General features: G+C 41.8%; 1 protein-coding gene, 1 long non-coding RNA gene and 2 other non-coding genes across 4 annotated transcripts; 2 read left to right on the top strand and 2 right to left on the bottom strand.

The window, feature by feature from the left end:
* The first annotated feature begins 3,460 nt into the window (after positions 1-3,460).
* Positions 3,461-3,567, top strand: LOC140007129 (U6atac minor spliceosomal RNA). The gene has a single exon (XR_011814686.1). It is a non-coding gene; the product is annotated as a U6atac minor spliceosomal RNA (small nuclear RNA).
* Positions 3,568-3,923: 356 nt separating this feature from the next.
* LOC140006402 (uncharacterized) lies at positions 3,924-7,292 on the bottom strand. Its single transcript, XR_011813996.1, has 2 exons — positions 5,183-7,292; positions 3,924-4,445 (listed from the first exon to the last, which is right to left on the bottom strand). It is a non-coding gene; the product is annotated as an uncharacterized lncRNA (long non-coding RNA).
* Positions 7,293-8,592: 1,300 nt separating this feature from the next.
* LOC140006400 (transcription termination factor MTERF4, chloroplastic-like) lies at positions 8,593-9,756 on the bottom strand. Its single transcript, XM_072048222.1, has one exon. It carries the CDS (start codon positions 9,523-9,525, stop codon positions 8,650-8,652), a length of 876 nt encoding a protein of 291 aa, XP_071904323.1. The 5' UTR covers positions 9,526-9,756; the 3' UTR covers positions 8,593-8,649.
* Positions 9,609-9,737, top strand: LOC140007128 (U6atac minor spliceosomal RNA). The gene has a single exon (XR_011814685.1). It is a non-coding gene; the product is annotated as a U6atac minor spliceosomal RNA (small nuclear RNA).
* Positions 9,757-13,756: the final 4,000 nt, after the last annotated feature.

The following is a 13,756-nucleotide window of genomic DNA, read 5'->3' as shown; positions in this document are numbered from 1 at the left end:
GAAGGCTATTCAGGAAGTCAGAAGCAGGGGAGCCTTTCCGTCTCAGATGGACCTTCAAGAGCATTTTCAACTGGAGCATGGTCACATCCTTATAAGAAGACGGAAAGGACTTCTGGAGTGGTCGCCGCTCTAGGCCACCGGCTCCTTCCCGAGAGCCTTGCCGGGGTCCTGGTCCTCCTCCAAGGGGACCTCCGCTAGTTCGACCCCCACATCGGTCCTGCGCACCAACTCCTTCAGGGCATGCCCCTTGCAGTACCCATCGAAGAGCCAGTCTACCTTCTCCTCGACTTTAGGGTTGTACTCCTTGAAAGTAGCCAAGTCGAAGCCAGGCAGGCCGAGTGCATGGACCCTGTCCAGGGCTCGCGTGAAGCCGACCTGAAAGGTGGGCTCGCAGAGCAGGGCAACGTCCTCCTCAAATTGTTTGGAGGAGATGAACTCCCGAACAGCCTTCTTGCGCTCCCGGCTGACGGTGCCGGAGAGCTCGATGGCATGCTCCTCCCTCAGCTTCTCCACTCCCGCCTTCTCCTGGTCGAGCTCCGACCTGACGGAGGCGAGCTGGACCTGGGCGGTGTCCAGCCCTTTCTCCGCCTTACCCAGCTTGGCCTTCAGGGAGGCCGCCTCCTTGAGGGCCTGGGTGAGTTTCTGCTTTGCCTCCTGATGCTTCTTCCGCAATTTCTCCAAGTCAGGAGACAGCTCGGAGAAGCGGGTCACCAGGGCAGCACCAGCAGCGTTTGCCTGAGGGAAAAAACAGGTCAGCACGCTACGCTACTCCGTCAAAACACAGGCGCAACTAGCCCAAGGGTAGAGAACTTACTTGGGCCTGGGCGGTGAAGTACATGTCCTGGAGCTCGGCCGGGTCGGCGAGCTCCATCCACCTCCTGTCCCGCGAGAGGACCGAGCCCACCATCAGCTCCCGAGCTGCCTCAGGGAATTGGGACCGGTCGTTGATGGAGAGCTTCCAGGAGGGGCAGAAGTGGCGGGGGTCGTGCATGGTGGGGGCTTGGCTCGGCTTCTGGGGGAGGATGTGGCGGAAGTGCCACAAGCTCGGAGGAGGGGACTCCAGAGCATGCTCCTCCGCCGAGCCGACGCCTACATGGACTGGGCCCCCGGATGACGCCAGGGGGAGCGGTTGTGGCACGGCCAGCGCGAGCTTCTTTTGCCCGGCCTGAGAGGGCTCGTCAACCCTGCCTTTCTTCTGCCCGGTCGCCTTCTTCTTGTTGGCGGCCTGTTTGGAGGGGGATGGCTGCGGCGCTCCTGTCTGGGGGGCTGAGCTGCCCCCTGGAGCCTGGGAGGCCGCAGAAGCCCCCTGGGTGGTCTCTGGCTGAGGGGTGGGGGTGGCCTCCTCAAAGGACGCGCCCAGCAGTTTGGAAAGCTTTCTCACTGCAGTAAATACAACGGGTCAGGACGGGACAGTTCAAAAATTGCAATATACTGTAAACACAACAGGCAACAAGGGCAAAGTCAGCGTTACAGGTGCCAAGGTTGGGCTCGGGGGTCACCACCTCCCCAGAGGTTCCGGACAACGTCCCCATCAGCCCGGCCGCGGAGATCTGCTCAGTGAAAAACTTGGTGGCATCAAGTTTCACCTTGGAGTCCGACAGCTGGCTGAGGGTTTCGTAGTCCAGGTCCCCCGGGTAGGGGTCGGCCTTGACCCCCCTAACCTTCCACACATTAGGGGGAAAATGTGTGGCCCTGACGAAGAAGAAGTCCTCCTTCCAATCCTTCACGGAGTTGGGGAGTCCGTGGAACAACTCCTGGGCACCTTTCCCTCCCTTGGTTTGGGGACCACGGCGGGAGAAGTAGTACCATCCAGGGAGGGTGGCCTTAAGGATGAAGGCGGCTCGGAAGAGGGAGAGAGAGTAAGGGATATCGCAGAGAAGGCAGTAGATCAGGAATCCGGTGATTATCCTGATAGAGGTGGGGTGAAACTGGGTGATTCTGAGCCCCCAATAGTTCAGAATCTCGGTAAGAGCCGAAGGAATGGGGAGGCGGAGCCTTGCGATGAGCTGCTCCCTATAGATGGCTACGAAACCGGGGGGAGGTCTGCAGGCTCGGTCGTCGGGCCCGACTGCCCTAGGCTCGTAAGCCGGGGGAATGGAATAAGACTTGGCCAGCTCGGCCACAGCCTTGGGTGAGAGGGTTGCCTCCTGCAGGTCGGGGTAAACGTAGGAGAATTCGGGATTCTCCCTCTGCTCGGGAGCAGGGGTCCCCCCGGAGGAATTCCTATCCTCCCCAACTCCCCCCTGGGCTCCGTCAGGGGAGTCATGTGGAGACTGGGGGGAGGAGGTGGAGGCGGCCTGTCGCTCGATAAGGGCATCAAGCTCAGCTGCCTCCTCGAGGGCCTGGGCAGAAGGGGAATGGACGGATGGAGAACTCATGTTGTCAGTGGAACCACGCGAGTCTGAAGTGTGGAAGCTGGGATGGGAAACAGAAGAAGAGGAAAGGGGAGGAGGAGAAGATGGTGATGAAGATGAGGGTGAAGGCGAGGAGAGAATGTTGATTCTGGGAGCTTTGCGGCGGACCAGAATTCTGGGGGCAGAGGAAGTAGCGTCGGAAGAATCCGACATAAAAAACAGGAGGAGACGCTGTGAGAAGGGACTTACTGATGACTGAAGCGAGAAAAGGGAAAGAGTGGCCGGAATCTGGGCACTGAGGGCCGGAAGCTTTGCGTCTGGAACTTCTGGGAATGTGAGGATGCGTTAAGGAAAGGAGAAATGGCAAATGGAGCGGATGGAAATGTGGTAACCCCTATTTATAGGGGGGAAAATGGAGGGAAAACGGTTGCTTGAAATTGAACCGTCCCATGTGAACGCATTTAATGCTGGTACGAAAATCGAAGAGGCGCGACAACTGAAGGGACGTGGGTGCAGTGCCCCTGTGACAGTACTGTACCAGGAATGACCTGGGCAGAGTAGTGCGCGGCTCTGGCCTCCCACATGGCAGAGGTAGATTAGGTCTGCCTGACAGCCCTACCTAATCTAGGGGGCTAGTGCAGAGGCCTCATCCTGGGCCTGGACACGTGGCAGCCCAGACAGGGCCGAGTTGGGCTTTGGCCCCTGGCCCCTGGCAGTCGACCCGGGCCGCATCGCTAGGGCTCACGAAGGAGGCAAGGGTCCGTCCTGAAGAGGTCGGGGATAATCCCCCTCCGTGCGGTATACCGACTATTTTGGGCAGGTCCCGAAACGTACGGAGGTCGGACTCCCTCACAGCTATAAATGATAGCACACGTCAACTGTACAAGGTACGCTCACTCTAGGAAAATTACTCCTGGTTGTTATTGCTTCCCGTGAACTCTACTCACCGGAAAACTAACTTGACCGTCGGAGTGCCCTCGGGGACAACCCTCGGGCCCCCTCTTCCAGTTCCTCCTTGTTTGTTTTGCAGGCTTAGGACCAACTCTTCCATCAGCACCCCGAGCTCATCAGTTCAGCTCGGTCCGGGGAAGTTCAGCGCTTCTTCAGTTGGCATCTCACCCGACAGGGACGGGAACAGCCTTCGGGCTTTACCTGTTACCAACACATCCGGTTAAGGCTACCCACTTCGGTGGATCTCTAACCCAATTTTTTTTTTTTTTTAAAATTTTTTTCAGCTTAACAACAAATGTCTATTTAGAAAAATCATATATTAACTAACTGTTGGAAAAACCAACAGCCAATTATTTTTTCAGCTTAACAACAAATGCTTATTTAGAAAATCATATATTAACTAAATGTTAAAAAAATCAAAGACTATTTAGGCTGTTGGTCACTACTCGATTATCGTAGCCTTTAATGTTTCTTGTTACAATATACGTCTTGTAACTTTTAAGTGGCTTAAATCCATACGGGTACGTAATACATTCGTCTGGTCTGATGGCAGTTCAGCTCCCATCGATTCGGGAATACAGATAATTTTATTTTGAGATACTTAAATAAGCAAGAAAGTTGATAATTTGAGAGTTTTGAAATAGATCCAATTCCTCGTTTATCAACAAAAAACTTACTACAAGAAAGCAGGGCAAATAAAAAGCTTCCCGCCAATAATCTAGTGTATAGCTGCTCTTAGTTGCTTGCTATCTAGAATGTTGATCCAACCAAACCCTTTGCCCCAATTAAGGGCAATGGACGCAAAAACAATGAGTGAAACGCAGATTCTGAGAAACCCTTACCACTAACTCAAGAACCTCGAGAGAGTTTGGCCATCTACAAACGGAATCGAACATAGAAGCCCTTATCAAGATTAATCTTGTCATTTGCTGAATCATAAGTATCAATCTTCCAATGCCTGTTGCAGTTGTGATAGATTGACTGAAAAAATTTGTTACATACACTAGAATGTCACACAAGTCAAGGAGCTCTGAATCTTCCCTTCCTCTGCATCTCTTTCCCTCGAGTAACTTTTCGATCAGCACCTTGAAGCTTTCACACCCGGTGCTCTTTAGATTCCTGAGAATAATTGCTGGAATCCTGTGATGGTAGAAGAAGACATTGCACGCCATAAGGAAATGCTGAGTAAAACATATCAGCAAGTTAACTAACAACTTGAGAGGTCAGAGCAGCTGAACAGCCAAAAGATCAACGCAGCATGAAGGTCAAGAGAGCTACCACAAATAATTAAGTACTCGTTATCTAATGCTAAATTATTATGTTTTAATTATTCTTTTAAAAATCAGATGAATTGATTTACACAGACAAATCATAGAACCTGACAGCCCAATTCCAAGATGTTATCAACAGTCCAATATCATAGAAGCCTTACATCAGTTTATCTCATTAAAGCTTAGGCTTTTCAATCGGCAAATGAATTTCAAACAAACCTTTTGCTACATCATGCTGTCAAAGCTTAGACATTTCTAGTAACAAACGTATTTCAAACGAGTCTGTAATACAAACAATAAAACTCTGAGAACTCTTTTCTATTCCGCTTTTGACAAAATGACCTGAACCACACAAAGAAGTTCCATCATTATGCCCATATGCAAAGATTATACTCAAATCTCTAAATCCAACATCACTAAGGCAAATGCTAAACTAATCAGCAGCCGATCCCTGTAGATTACTTCAAGTTCAAGACTACTAAAAGAACCAAAAGGGTACAAATTAGAACATCACCAAAAGACCCAGTCTTGCACTTCAACAAATACCTACAGAGATACAAGCAATAAAAATACCCAAAAATTCCTTTGATAGAAGAAGGATAGTACCCAAAAATCCAACATTCAATGCTGGTAAAGCAAGTCTAGTATCCACAATGCCTTGTGCATTCAGGAAATTTCTCTATGTCAGGGCCTGGAACAAAAAAAAAAAAAAAAGTTTTGGGCTTTTTGAATGAACAGTGAGTCAAAAAAGATGTAAATACCAACGCTTATGAATTCCTAGTGGTTGCCAAATCTACATTTGAAATGGCCTAGAAAAAGTCAATTTGACTTTTTAACAAATTGTTGAATTAAAATTGAATACATGCCGGATTGGAAGCAACTTACAAGCTGTTGATTCACATATATTCAGAAACAAATATTTAGCCATCCCAGTGATCTTAGCACTAAAGCAAAATCGAAAGTCATCTCTATACCTTGAACTGTTTCAAGCATGAGATAGTTGAATAAGCACAACTGATATAGATCAAGAAAACAACACAATAAATTGACCCAAAGAACTAGCTATATTGCTCATGAATCAAGAAACCTGTGCGGTCACATAAAGCCAACATTCTTTGTAAATGGTAGACTAACTAAACACAAAAAATATCAATGGTCAATAAAATTCATATGCAAACTAAGAATGTTATCAAAGAAAATACAGAAAAAAATGATAATAACAGAAACAACTCCTTGTACATTGGTAGCCTTTCATGCAAGTATAATACAGCACTAAATGAAAAATCTGATCAGTGCAAAGTTGCATAGGTAAAGTTGAACTAAATGACATACATTAAAGGAGTTCCTTTTATTATCAGAAATTGCAAAACACTAATCATCCACTGCCCCTAGGCTTCAAAATTGAATCCAGAAAGATTGATTTAAAGCTTGCACTAATTTCCCTTGCACCAAGATCCTAACTCATATGGGACAAAAATGAAATGAGCTATGAGAAGGAAAGAAATAGAACAACATAATAAAAGTAGCAACACGAATCAGAATTGACTAGAGATAGAAACGATAATTGATGTAATATTGATATTTGCATGAAAATGCAGATTTCTGTTGAAAGGCTGAGTAGGGAGGGAAAAAGAGGGTTTTGCAAGTGGTGATCATTGTGAATTGGGCATATATATAGAGAGAGGGGGAGGAAAAGAATATAAGAAAGTATTAATGTGCTAACACAAATCCTAGTTGGCTTGAGTAAAAAATGATAATTGATGTAAAATTGGTATTTGCATAGAAGCACAGATTTGTGATGGAAGGATTAAAGGGAGGAAGGGAAGGAGGGAGGGGGAGAGAGAGAGAGAGGGGGAGAGAGAGACTTGAGATCTGATATGATAATGGATCTAAAAACAGATATTTGCAGATAAAACATAGACTTGCAACGGAAGGATGATAGAGGGGTACTGCATTAACAAGTTTGGGACGCTAACTTGTCAAAATACTTAATAAAGATAGTTGATTGGTTTTGTTGAAAAGACACATATCCAATTAAATACGAGTTCCAACATAACAAACCAAAGTTACAATCAAACAATGGGATTAGAATTGGGAACTCAAATTCTAGTCAAAAGGGTCAAACACACCCTCAGAGGAAACAAGCATTATTGGCTCTCTGAAACCTCATATAGAAGGTATCAGAGACTCTTCCTCCTTCAAATATTGTCAACAGGCAGAATTAAACTTTATCATCCTCCAAACAAAATTCGAGACCTTTACTGGAATGTCTGACTACAAGTTAACTTCTGGACTAACTCTCCCACACAGACTGCAAAGAAACACCACGATGGAACATGTTCAACAGGATACTATTTTATGGGCATCTGAAGGTAAGTCCATAGACTTTAAAATCAGTGAATTGTTGAATAATTGGACCACTCTAATTCAGATTTTTTTTTCGGCTGAGGTTTAGGAAATGGAATTACAGTGTTTCCCTCTACCAATCTCTCCTTACCATTATCCCAGAAGAAATGAATAATTTTCATCGCTACCTAAAACTTACAAATCATCCTCAGCAAAATCTTCATTACCTCAATATTTTATGCATCCAGAATGCATAAAATCAGCAAAGAACACTTAAAGCGAAATAATCACCAAAACAGAATCGTTTTAAAATCTGTTAAATCTGTGGTGATGGTTTCATCCTGTATGTTTCTGAGTTTGTGGTAGAAAGCTTTACCTTGTCTAAAATCACAGAACAAAAAGAAATTTCCTGGGGCACATCTCAGGTATGGCGTCCTCCTCCAGAATGAGTTCCTGGTTTTTCTGTGGGAACTAAAAAAGAATCAGGCAGACAAATCCACAAACAGCATTCATACGACAGTGATGCATGATCAACAAAGAAGAGAACTTGATTTCACAAATACAAAACACAGAAAATCCATCTTTTAGTACAGAGCTATATAGGGGAGAGAAAAGGAGAAGAGACATAATAGAAGCAGATTGGAGCAGGCAATATAAGTCAGACTTTTTCACTAGGACTCTATGTGCTGCACTTTAATAATGATGAAACCAGACAGAAAAATATTTAGGATATTAATTTGCCAAAATTCTAAAAGAATGAACTAACTGTTACTGCTTGCCTCAGAAGTCTGAGAAAAGAGCTTATTTGTTATAGAAGCCACTATTACACATGATTTTGTTGGCGAAGAAAAGAGAATCCCCATCTACTATGAATGTAATTTCACATGTATCAAACAACAAAGTGTCCAATGTTATCACCACAAGGCAGAATGATCATAAGGATTCATTGATCAGGAAATCAAACTAGCTGCTGATACTTATTCTTGCTTACCTCCATAATATCAGAAATGAGATAAGTGATCCCCAAAACTTTCATTCAATCACCTTCAAGGTTTACTAAGAAAGAATGTTTCTTCAGTAAGTAGAAATTCGATTGGTTACTGCAAGCTTAATGTCCTTCAAATAAAAATCCATATGCTCATTGTCCTTAAGCATATGAAACATTTTTGATCAGGTTACTTGCAATTTTATCCACCATCCAAGCGGAGCTCTACTCTCAAACATGCTGCATCTTGAACCTTAAAGAGTATCTTAGTCAACAATTTAAGAGACAATCAATAGAAAACCAACAGCTAATACAAACAGACTTCAAAAACTTTTCATCTGTATGAAAACTATTTTAAGGCTAAGACAAGCTACTTGGATTATTCATTTGAGAAGTACTCAGTTTCGGTAGAGGATGTGTAAATGGCACAGAAAGAAGATAAAGCAGAGAAGAACAGGAAGTGCTAAGAAAAAGATTTCAGTGAATCAAGTATGTAAGCAGAATGAGTTCAACAATACACATGGCCAACTTATGAATGCTAATCACAGAATAATGTATAAGACAAAACCATCTGAAGTTTGGCTTCAAAGCATTCTGCAGCAATAAACAGAAACAAGCATCAAAAAAAGAAAGAAAGTGATAACGAACAGAAAAAAAGCATAAAAAAGAAATGAAACAAAAGACATGAGAATGAATCCTTTAGTAATATTATAGATGAGATAATATACATAAAAAAAAAAAACTACAAAGAGACAGTGCGTCTATAAAGTATTTCGTCATCACTCTCATCCTCCTCTTCTGATACAATCTCATTTCCTGGTAACTCCAACTTCCCACCCATAAAAAATGACGGACCAGCACTCTCTGCCTCAATGTAATGCCCATGGAGTCGCTCTTCAAATCTTTGGTCGCTACAGTTGAGAAACCAAGCCAAAGAACAGCTTATCCCCTTGCTTTGCAACCTCTGAAACCTGGGTTTGATCCTTGATTCTAAGCTATAAGTAAAATATTCTGGAAATTCAACGAGCTCTTTTACTGGTCTGCCCATTTCACTCTTAAAAAAGTAATAGCTGTTTTTCATGAGCCCAACTTGTAAAGCAACTAGCTGAGGACACTTGACAATCATCTTTGCTACATCTTCTGCTGGAACTGCGCGTCCAAGAAGAAACTCCATAGGTTTCATTATCACATGCTGGTTAAGACTCACAATCTGTGGCATTTTCTCAATAACACGAGCGAAACCATCAGGATCAACCTTAAGCTTTAGGTTGAAGAAATACTGCTGGGAAGACAATTTAGCCTTCAGAGGTAATCCAAGAATTTGGGGGTATTGCGCAATGACTGAAGCAAGTGCTTCCTGTCTAATTCCGAAACTAATCAAACACTCCACATTTGGTTTCACAGTATCCTCAAGGTCATATCCAAGTAAATATGCTCTCTTTTCAAACATCCTAGCCAGAATCTTCTTCGGCAACCCCAGAGAAACCAAGTAATCCACAAGTGGCTTAATCATCGTCCCAACTCTCATCCCCAAAACGTAGGGATATTGAGTGACCATGGGACCAATATCCCTTGGATGAACCCCAATACTAACTAAATAAGCCACTGAAGTACTCATAGTCCCCTCAAGCTTGAATCCCACATCGGACGGAGTAACGGATGACAACCTGAATAAAAGAGCCCAATGCTCCAGTTTTGTCCGTGTTCGTAGAAAGGAGAGATGGTTGGCATCTCCCCCGACAGGGACGGGAACAGCCTTCGGGCTTTACCTGTTACCAACACATCCGGTTAAGGCTACCCACTTCGGTGGATCTCTAACCCAATTTTTTTTTTTTTTTATTTAAATTTTTTCAGCTTAACAACAAATGTCTATCTAGAAAAATCATATGTTAACTAACTGTTGGAAAAACCAACAGCCAATTATTTTTTCAGCTTAACAACAAATGCTTATTTAGAAAATCATATATTAACTAAATGTTAAAAAAATCAAAGACTATTTAGGCTGTTGATCACTACTCGATTATCGTAGCCTTTAATGTTTCTTGTTACAATATACGTCTTGTAACTTTTAAGTGGCTTAAATCCATACGGGTACGTAATACATTCGTCTGGTCTGATGGCAGTTCAGCTCCCATCGATTCGGGAATACAGATAATTTTATTTTGAGATACTTAAATAAGCAAGAAAGTTGATAATTTGAGAGTTTTGAAATAGATCCAATTCCTCGTTTATCAACAAAAAACTTACTACAAGAAAGCAGGGCAAATAAAAAGCTTCCCGCCAATAATCTAGTGTATAGCTGCTCTTAGTTGCTTGCTATCTAGAATGTTGATCCAACCAAACCCTTTGCCCCAATTAAGGGCAATGGACGCAAAAACAATGAGTGAAACGCAGATTCTGAGAAACCCTTACCACTAACTCAAGAACCTCGAGAGAGTTTGGCCATCTACAAACGGAATCGAACATAGAAGCCCTTATCAAGATTAATCTTGTCATTTGCTGAATCATAAGTATCAATCTTCCAATGCCTGTTGCAGTTGTGATAGATTGACTGAAAAAATTTGTTACATACACTAGAATGTCACACAAGTCAAGGAGCTCTGAATCTTCCCTTCCTCTGCATCTCTTTCCCTCGAGTAACTTTTCGATCAGCACCTTGAAGCTTTCACACCCGGTGCTCTTTAGATTCCTGAGAATAATTGCTGGAATCCTGTGATGGTAGAAGAAGACATTGCACGCCATAAGGAAATGCTGAGTAAAACATATCAGCAAGTTAACTAACAACTTGAGAGGTCAGAGCAGCTGAACAGCCAAAAGATCAACGCAGCATGAAGGTCAAGAGAGCTACCACAAATAATTAAGTACTCGTTATCTAATGCTAAATTATTATGTTTTAATTATTCTTTTAAAAATCAGATGAATTGATTTACACAGACAAATCATAGAACCTGACAGCCCAATTCCAAGATGTTATCAACAGTCCAATATCATAGAAGCCTTACATCAGTTTATCTCATTAAAGCTTAGGCTTTTCAATCGGCAAATGAATTTCAAACAAACCTTTTGCTACATCATGCTGTCAAAGCTTAGACATTTCTAGTAACAAACGTATTTCAAACGAGTCTGTAATACAAACAATAAAACTCTGAGAACTCTTTTCTATTCCGCTTTTGACAAAATGACCTGAACCACACAAAGAAGTTCCATCATTATGCCCATATGCAAAGATTATACTCAAATCTCTAAATCCAACATCACTAAGGCAAATGCTAAACTAATCAGCAGCCGATCCCTGTAGATTACTTCAAGTTCAAGACTACTAAAAGAACCAAAAGGGTACAAATTAGAACATCACCAAAAGACCCAGTCTTGCACTTCAACAAATACCTACAGAGATACAAGCAATAAAAATACCCAAAAATTCCTTTGATAGAAGAAGGATAGTACCCAAAAATCCAACATTCAATGCTGGTAAAGCAAGTCTAGTATCCACAATGCCTTGTGCATTCAGGAAATTTCTCTATGTCAGGGCCTGGAACAAAAAAAAAAAAAAAGTTTTGGGCTTTTTGAATGAACAGTGAGTCAAAAAAGATGTAAATACCAATGCTTATGAATTCCTAGTGGTTGCCAAATCTACATTTGAAACGGCCTAGAAAAAGTCAATTTGACTTTTTAACAAATTGTTGAATTAAAATTGAATACATGCCGGATTGGAAGCAACTTACAAGCTGTTGATTCACATATATTCAGAACCAAATATTTAGCCATCCTAGTGATCTTAGCACTAAAGCAAAATCGAAAGTCATCTCTATACCTTAAACTGTTTCAAGCATGAGATAGTTGAATAAGCACAACTGATATAGATCAAGAAAACAACACAATAAATTGACCCAAAGAACTAGCTATATTGCTCATGAATCAAGAAACCTGTGCGGTCACATAAAGCCAACATTCTTTGTAAATGGTAGACTAACTAAACACAAAAAATATCAATGGTCAATAAAATTCATATGCAAACTAAGAATGTTATCAAAGAAAATACAGAAAAAAATGATAATAACAGAAAGAAACAACTCCTTGTACATTGGTAGCCTTTCATGCAAGTATAATACAGCACTAAATGAAAATCTGATCAGTGCAAAGTTGCATAGGTAAAGTTGAACTAAATGACATACATTAAAGGAGTTCCTTTTATTATCAGAAATTGCAAAACACTAATCATCCACTGCCCCTAGGCTTCAAAATTGAATCCAGAAAGATTCATTTAAAGCTTGCACTAATTTCCCTTGCACCAAGATCCTAACTCATATGGGATAAAAATGAAATGAGCTATGAGAAGGAAAGAAATAGAACAACATAATAAAAGTAGCAACACGAATCAGAATTGACTAGAGATAGAAACAATAATTGATGTAATATTGATATTTGCATGAAAATGCAGATTTCTGCTGAAAGGCTGAGTAGGGAGGGAAAAAGAGGGTTTTGCAAGTGGTGATCATTGTGAATTGGGCATACATATAGAGAGAGGGGGAGGAAAAGAATATAAGAAAGTATTAATGTGCTAACACAAATCCTAGTTGGCTTGAGTAAAAAATGATAATTGATGTAAAATTGGTATTTGCATAGAAGCACAGATTTGTGATGGAAGGATTAAAGGGAGGAAGGGAAGGAGGGAGGGGGAGAGAGAGAGAGAGGGGGAGAGAGAGACTTGAGATCTGATATGATAATGGATCTAAAAACAGATATTTGCAGATAAAACATAGACTTGCAACGGAAGGATGATAGAGGGGTACTGCATTAACAAGTTTGGGACGCTAACTTGTCAAAATACTTAATAAAGATAGTTGATTGGTTTTGTTGAAAAGACACATATCCAATTAAATACGAGTTCCAACATAACAAACCAAAGTTACAATCAAACAATGGGATTAGAATTGGGAACTCAAATTCTAGTCAAAAGGGTCAAACACACCCTCAGAGGAAACAAGCATTATTGGCTCTCTGAAACCTCATATAGAAGGTATCAGAGACTCTTCCTCCTTCAAATATTGTCAACAGGCAGAATTAAACTTTATCATCCTCCAAACAAAATTCGAGACCTTTACTGGAATGTCTGACTGCAAGTTAACTTCTGGACTAACTCTCCCACACAGACTGCAAAGAAACACCACGATGGAACATGTATAACAGGATACTATTTTATGGGCATCTGAAGGTAAGTCCATAGACTTTAAAATCAGTGAATTGTTGAATAATTGGACCACTCTAATTCAGATTTTTTTTTCGGCTGAGGTTAAGAAAATGGAATTACAGTGTTTCCCTCTACCAATCTCTCCTTACCATTATCCCAGAAGAAATGAATAATTTTCATCGCTACCTAAAACTTACAAATCATCCTCAGCAAAATCTTCATTACCTCAATATTTTATGCATACAGAATGCATAAAATCAGCAAAGAACACTTAAAGCGAAATAATCACCAAAACAGAATCGTTTTAAAATATGTTAAATATGTGGTGACGGTTTCATCCTGTATGTGTCTGAGTTTGTGGTAGAAAGCTTTACCTTGTCTAAAATCACAGAACAAAAAGAAATTTCCTGGGGCACATCTCAGGTATGGCTACCTCCTCCAGAATGAGTTCCTGGTTTTTCTGTGGGAACTAAAAAAGAATCAGGCAGACAAATCCACAAACAGCATTCATACGACAGTGATGCATGATCAACAAAGAAGAGAACTTGATTTCACAAATACAAAACACAGAAAATCCATCTTTTAGTACAGAGCTATATAGGGGAGAGAAAAGGAGAAGAGACATAATAGAAGCAGATTGGAGCAGGCAATATAAGTC

The sequence above is a fragment of the Coffea arabica genome, chromosome 5e, assembly GCF_036785885.1.
Source record: "Coffea arabica cultivar ET-39 chromosome 5e, Coffea Arabica ET-39 HiFi, whole genome shotgun sequence".
Classification (NCBI taxonomy): domain Eukaryota; kingdom Viridiplantae; phylum Streptophyta; class Magnoliopsida; order Gentianales; family Rubiaceae; genus Coffea; species Coffea arabica.
This window is presented reverse-complemented; position numbering and strand designations above follow the sequence as displayed.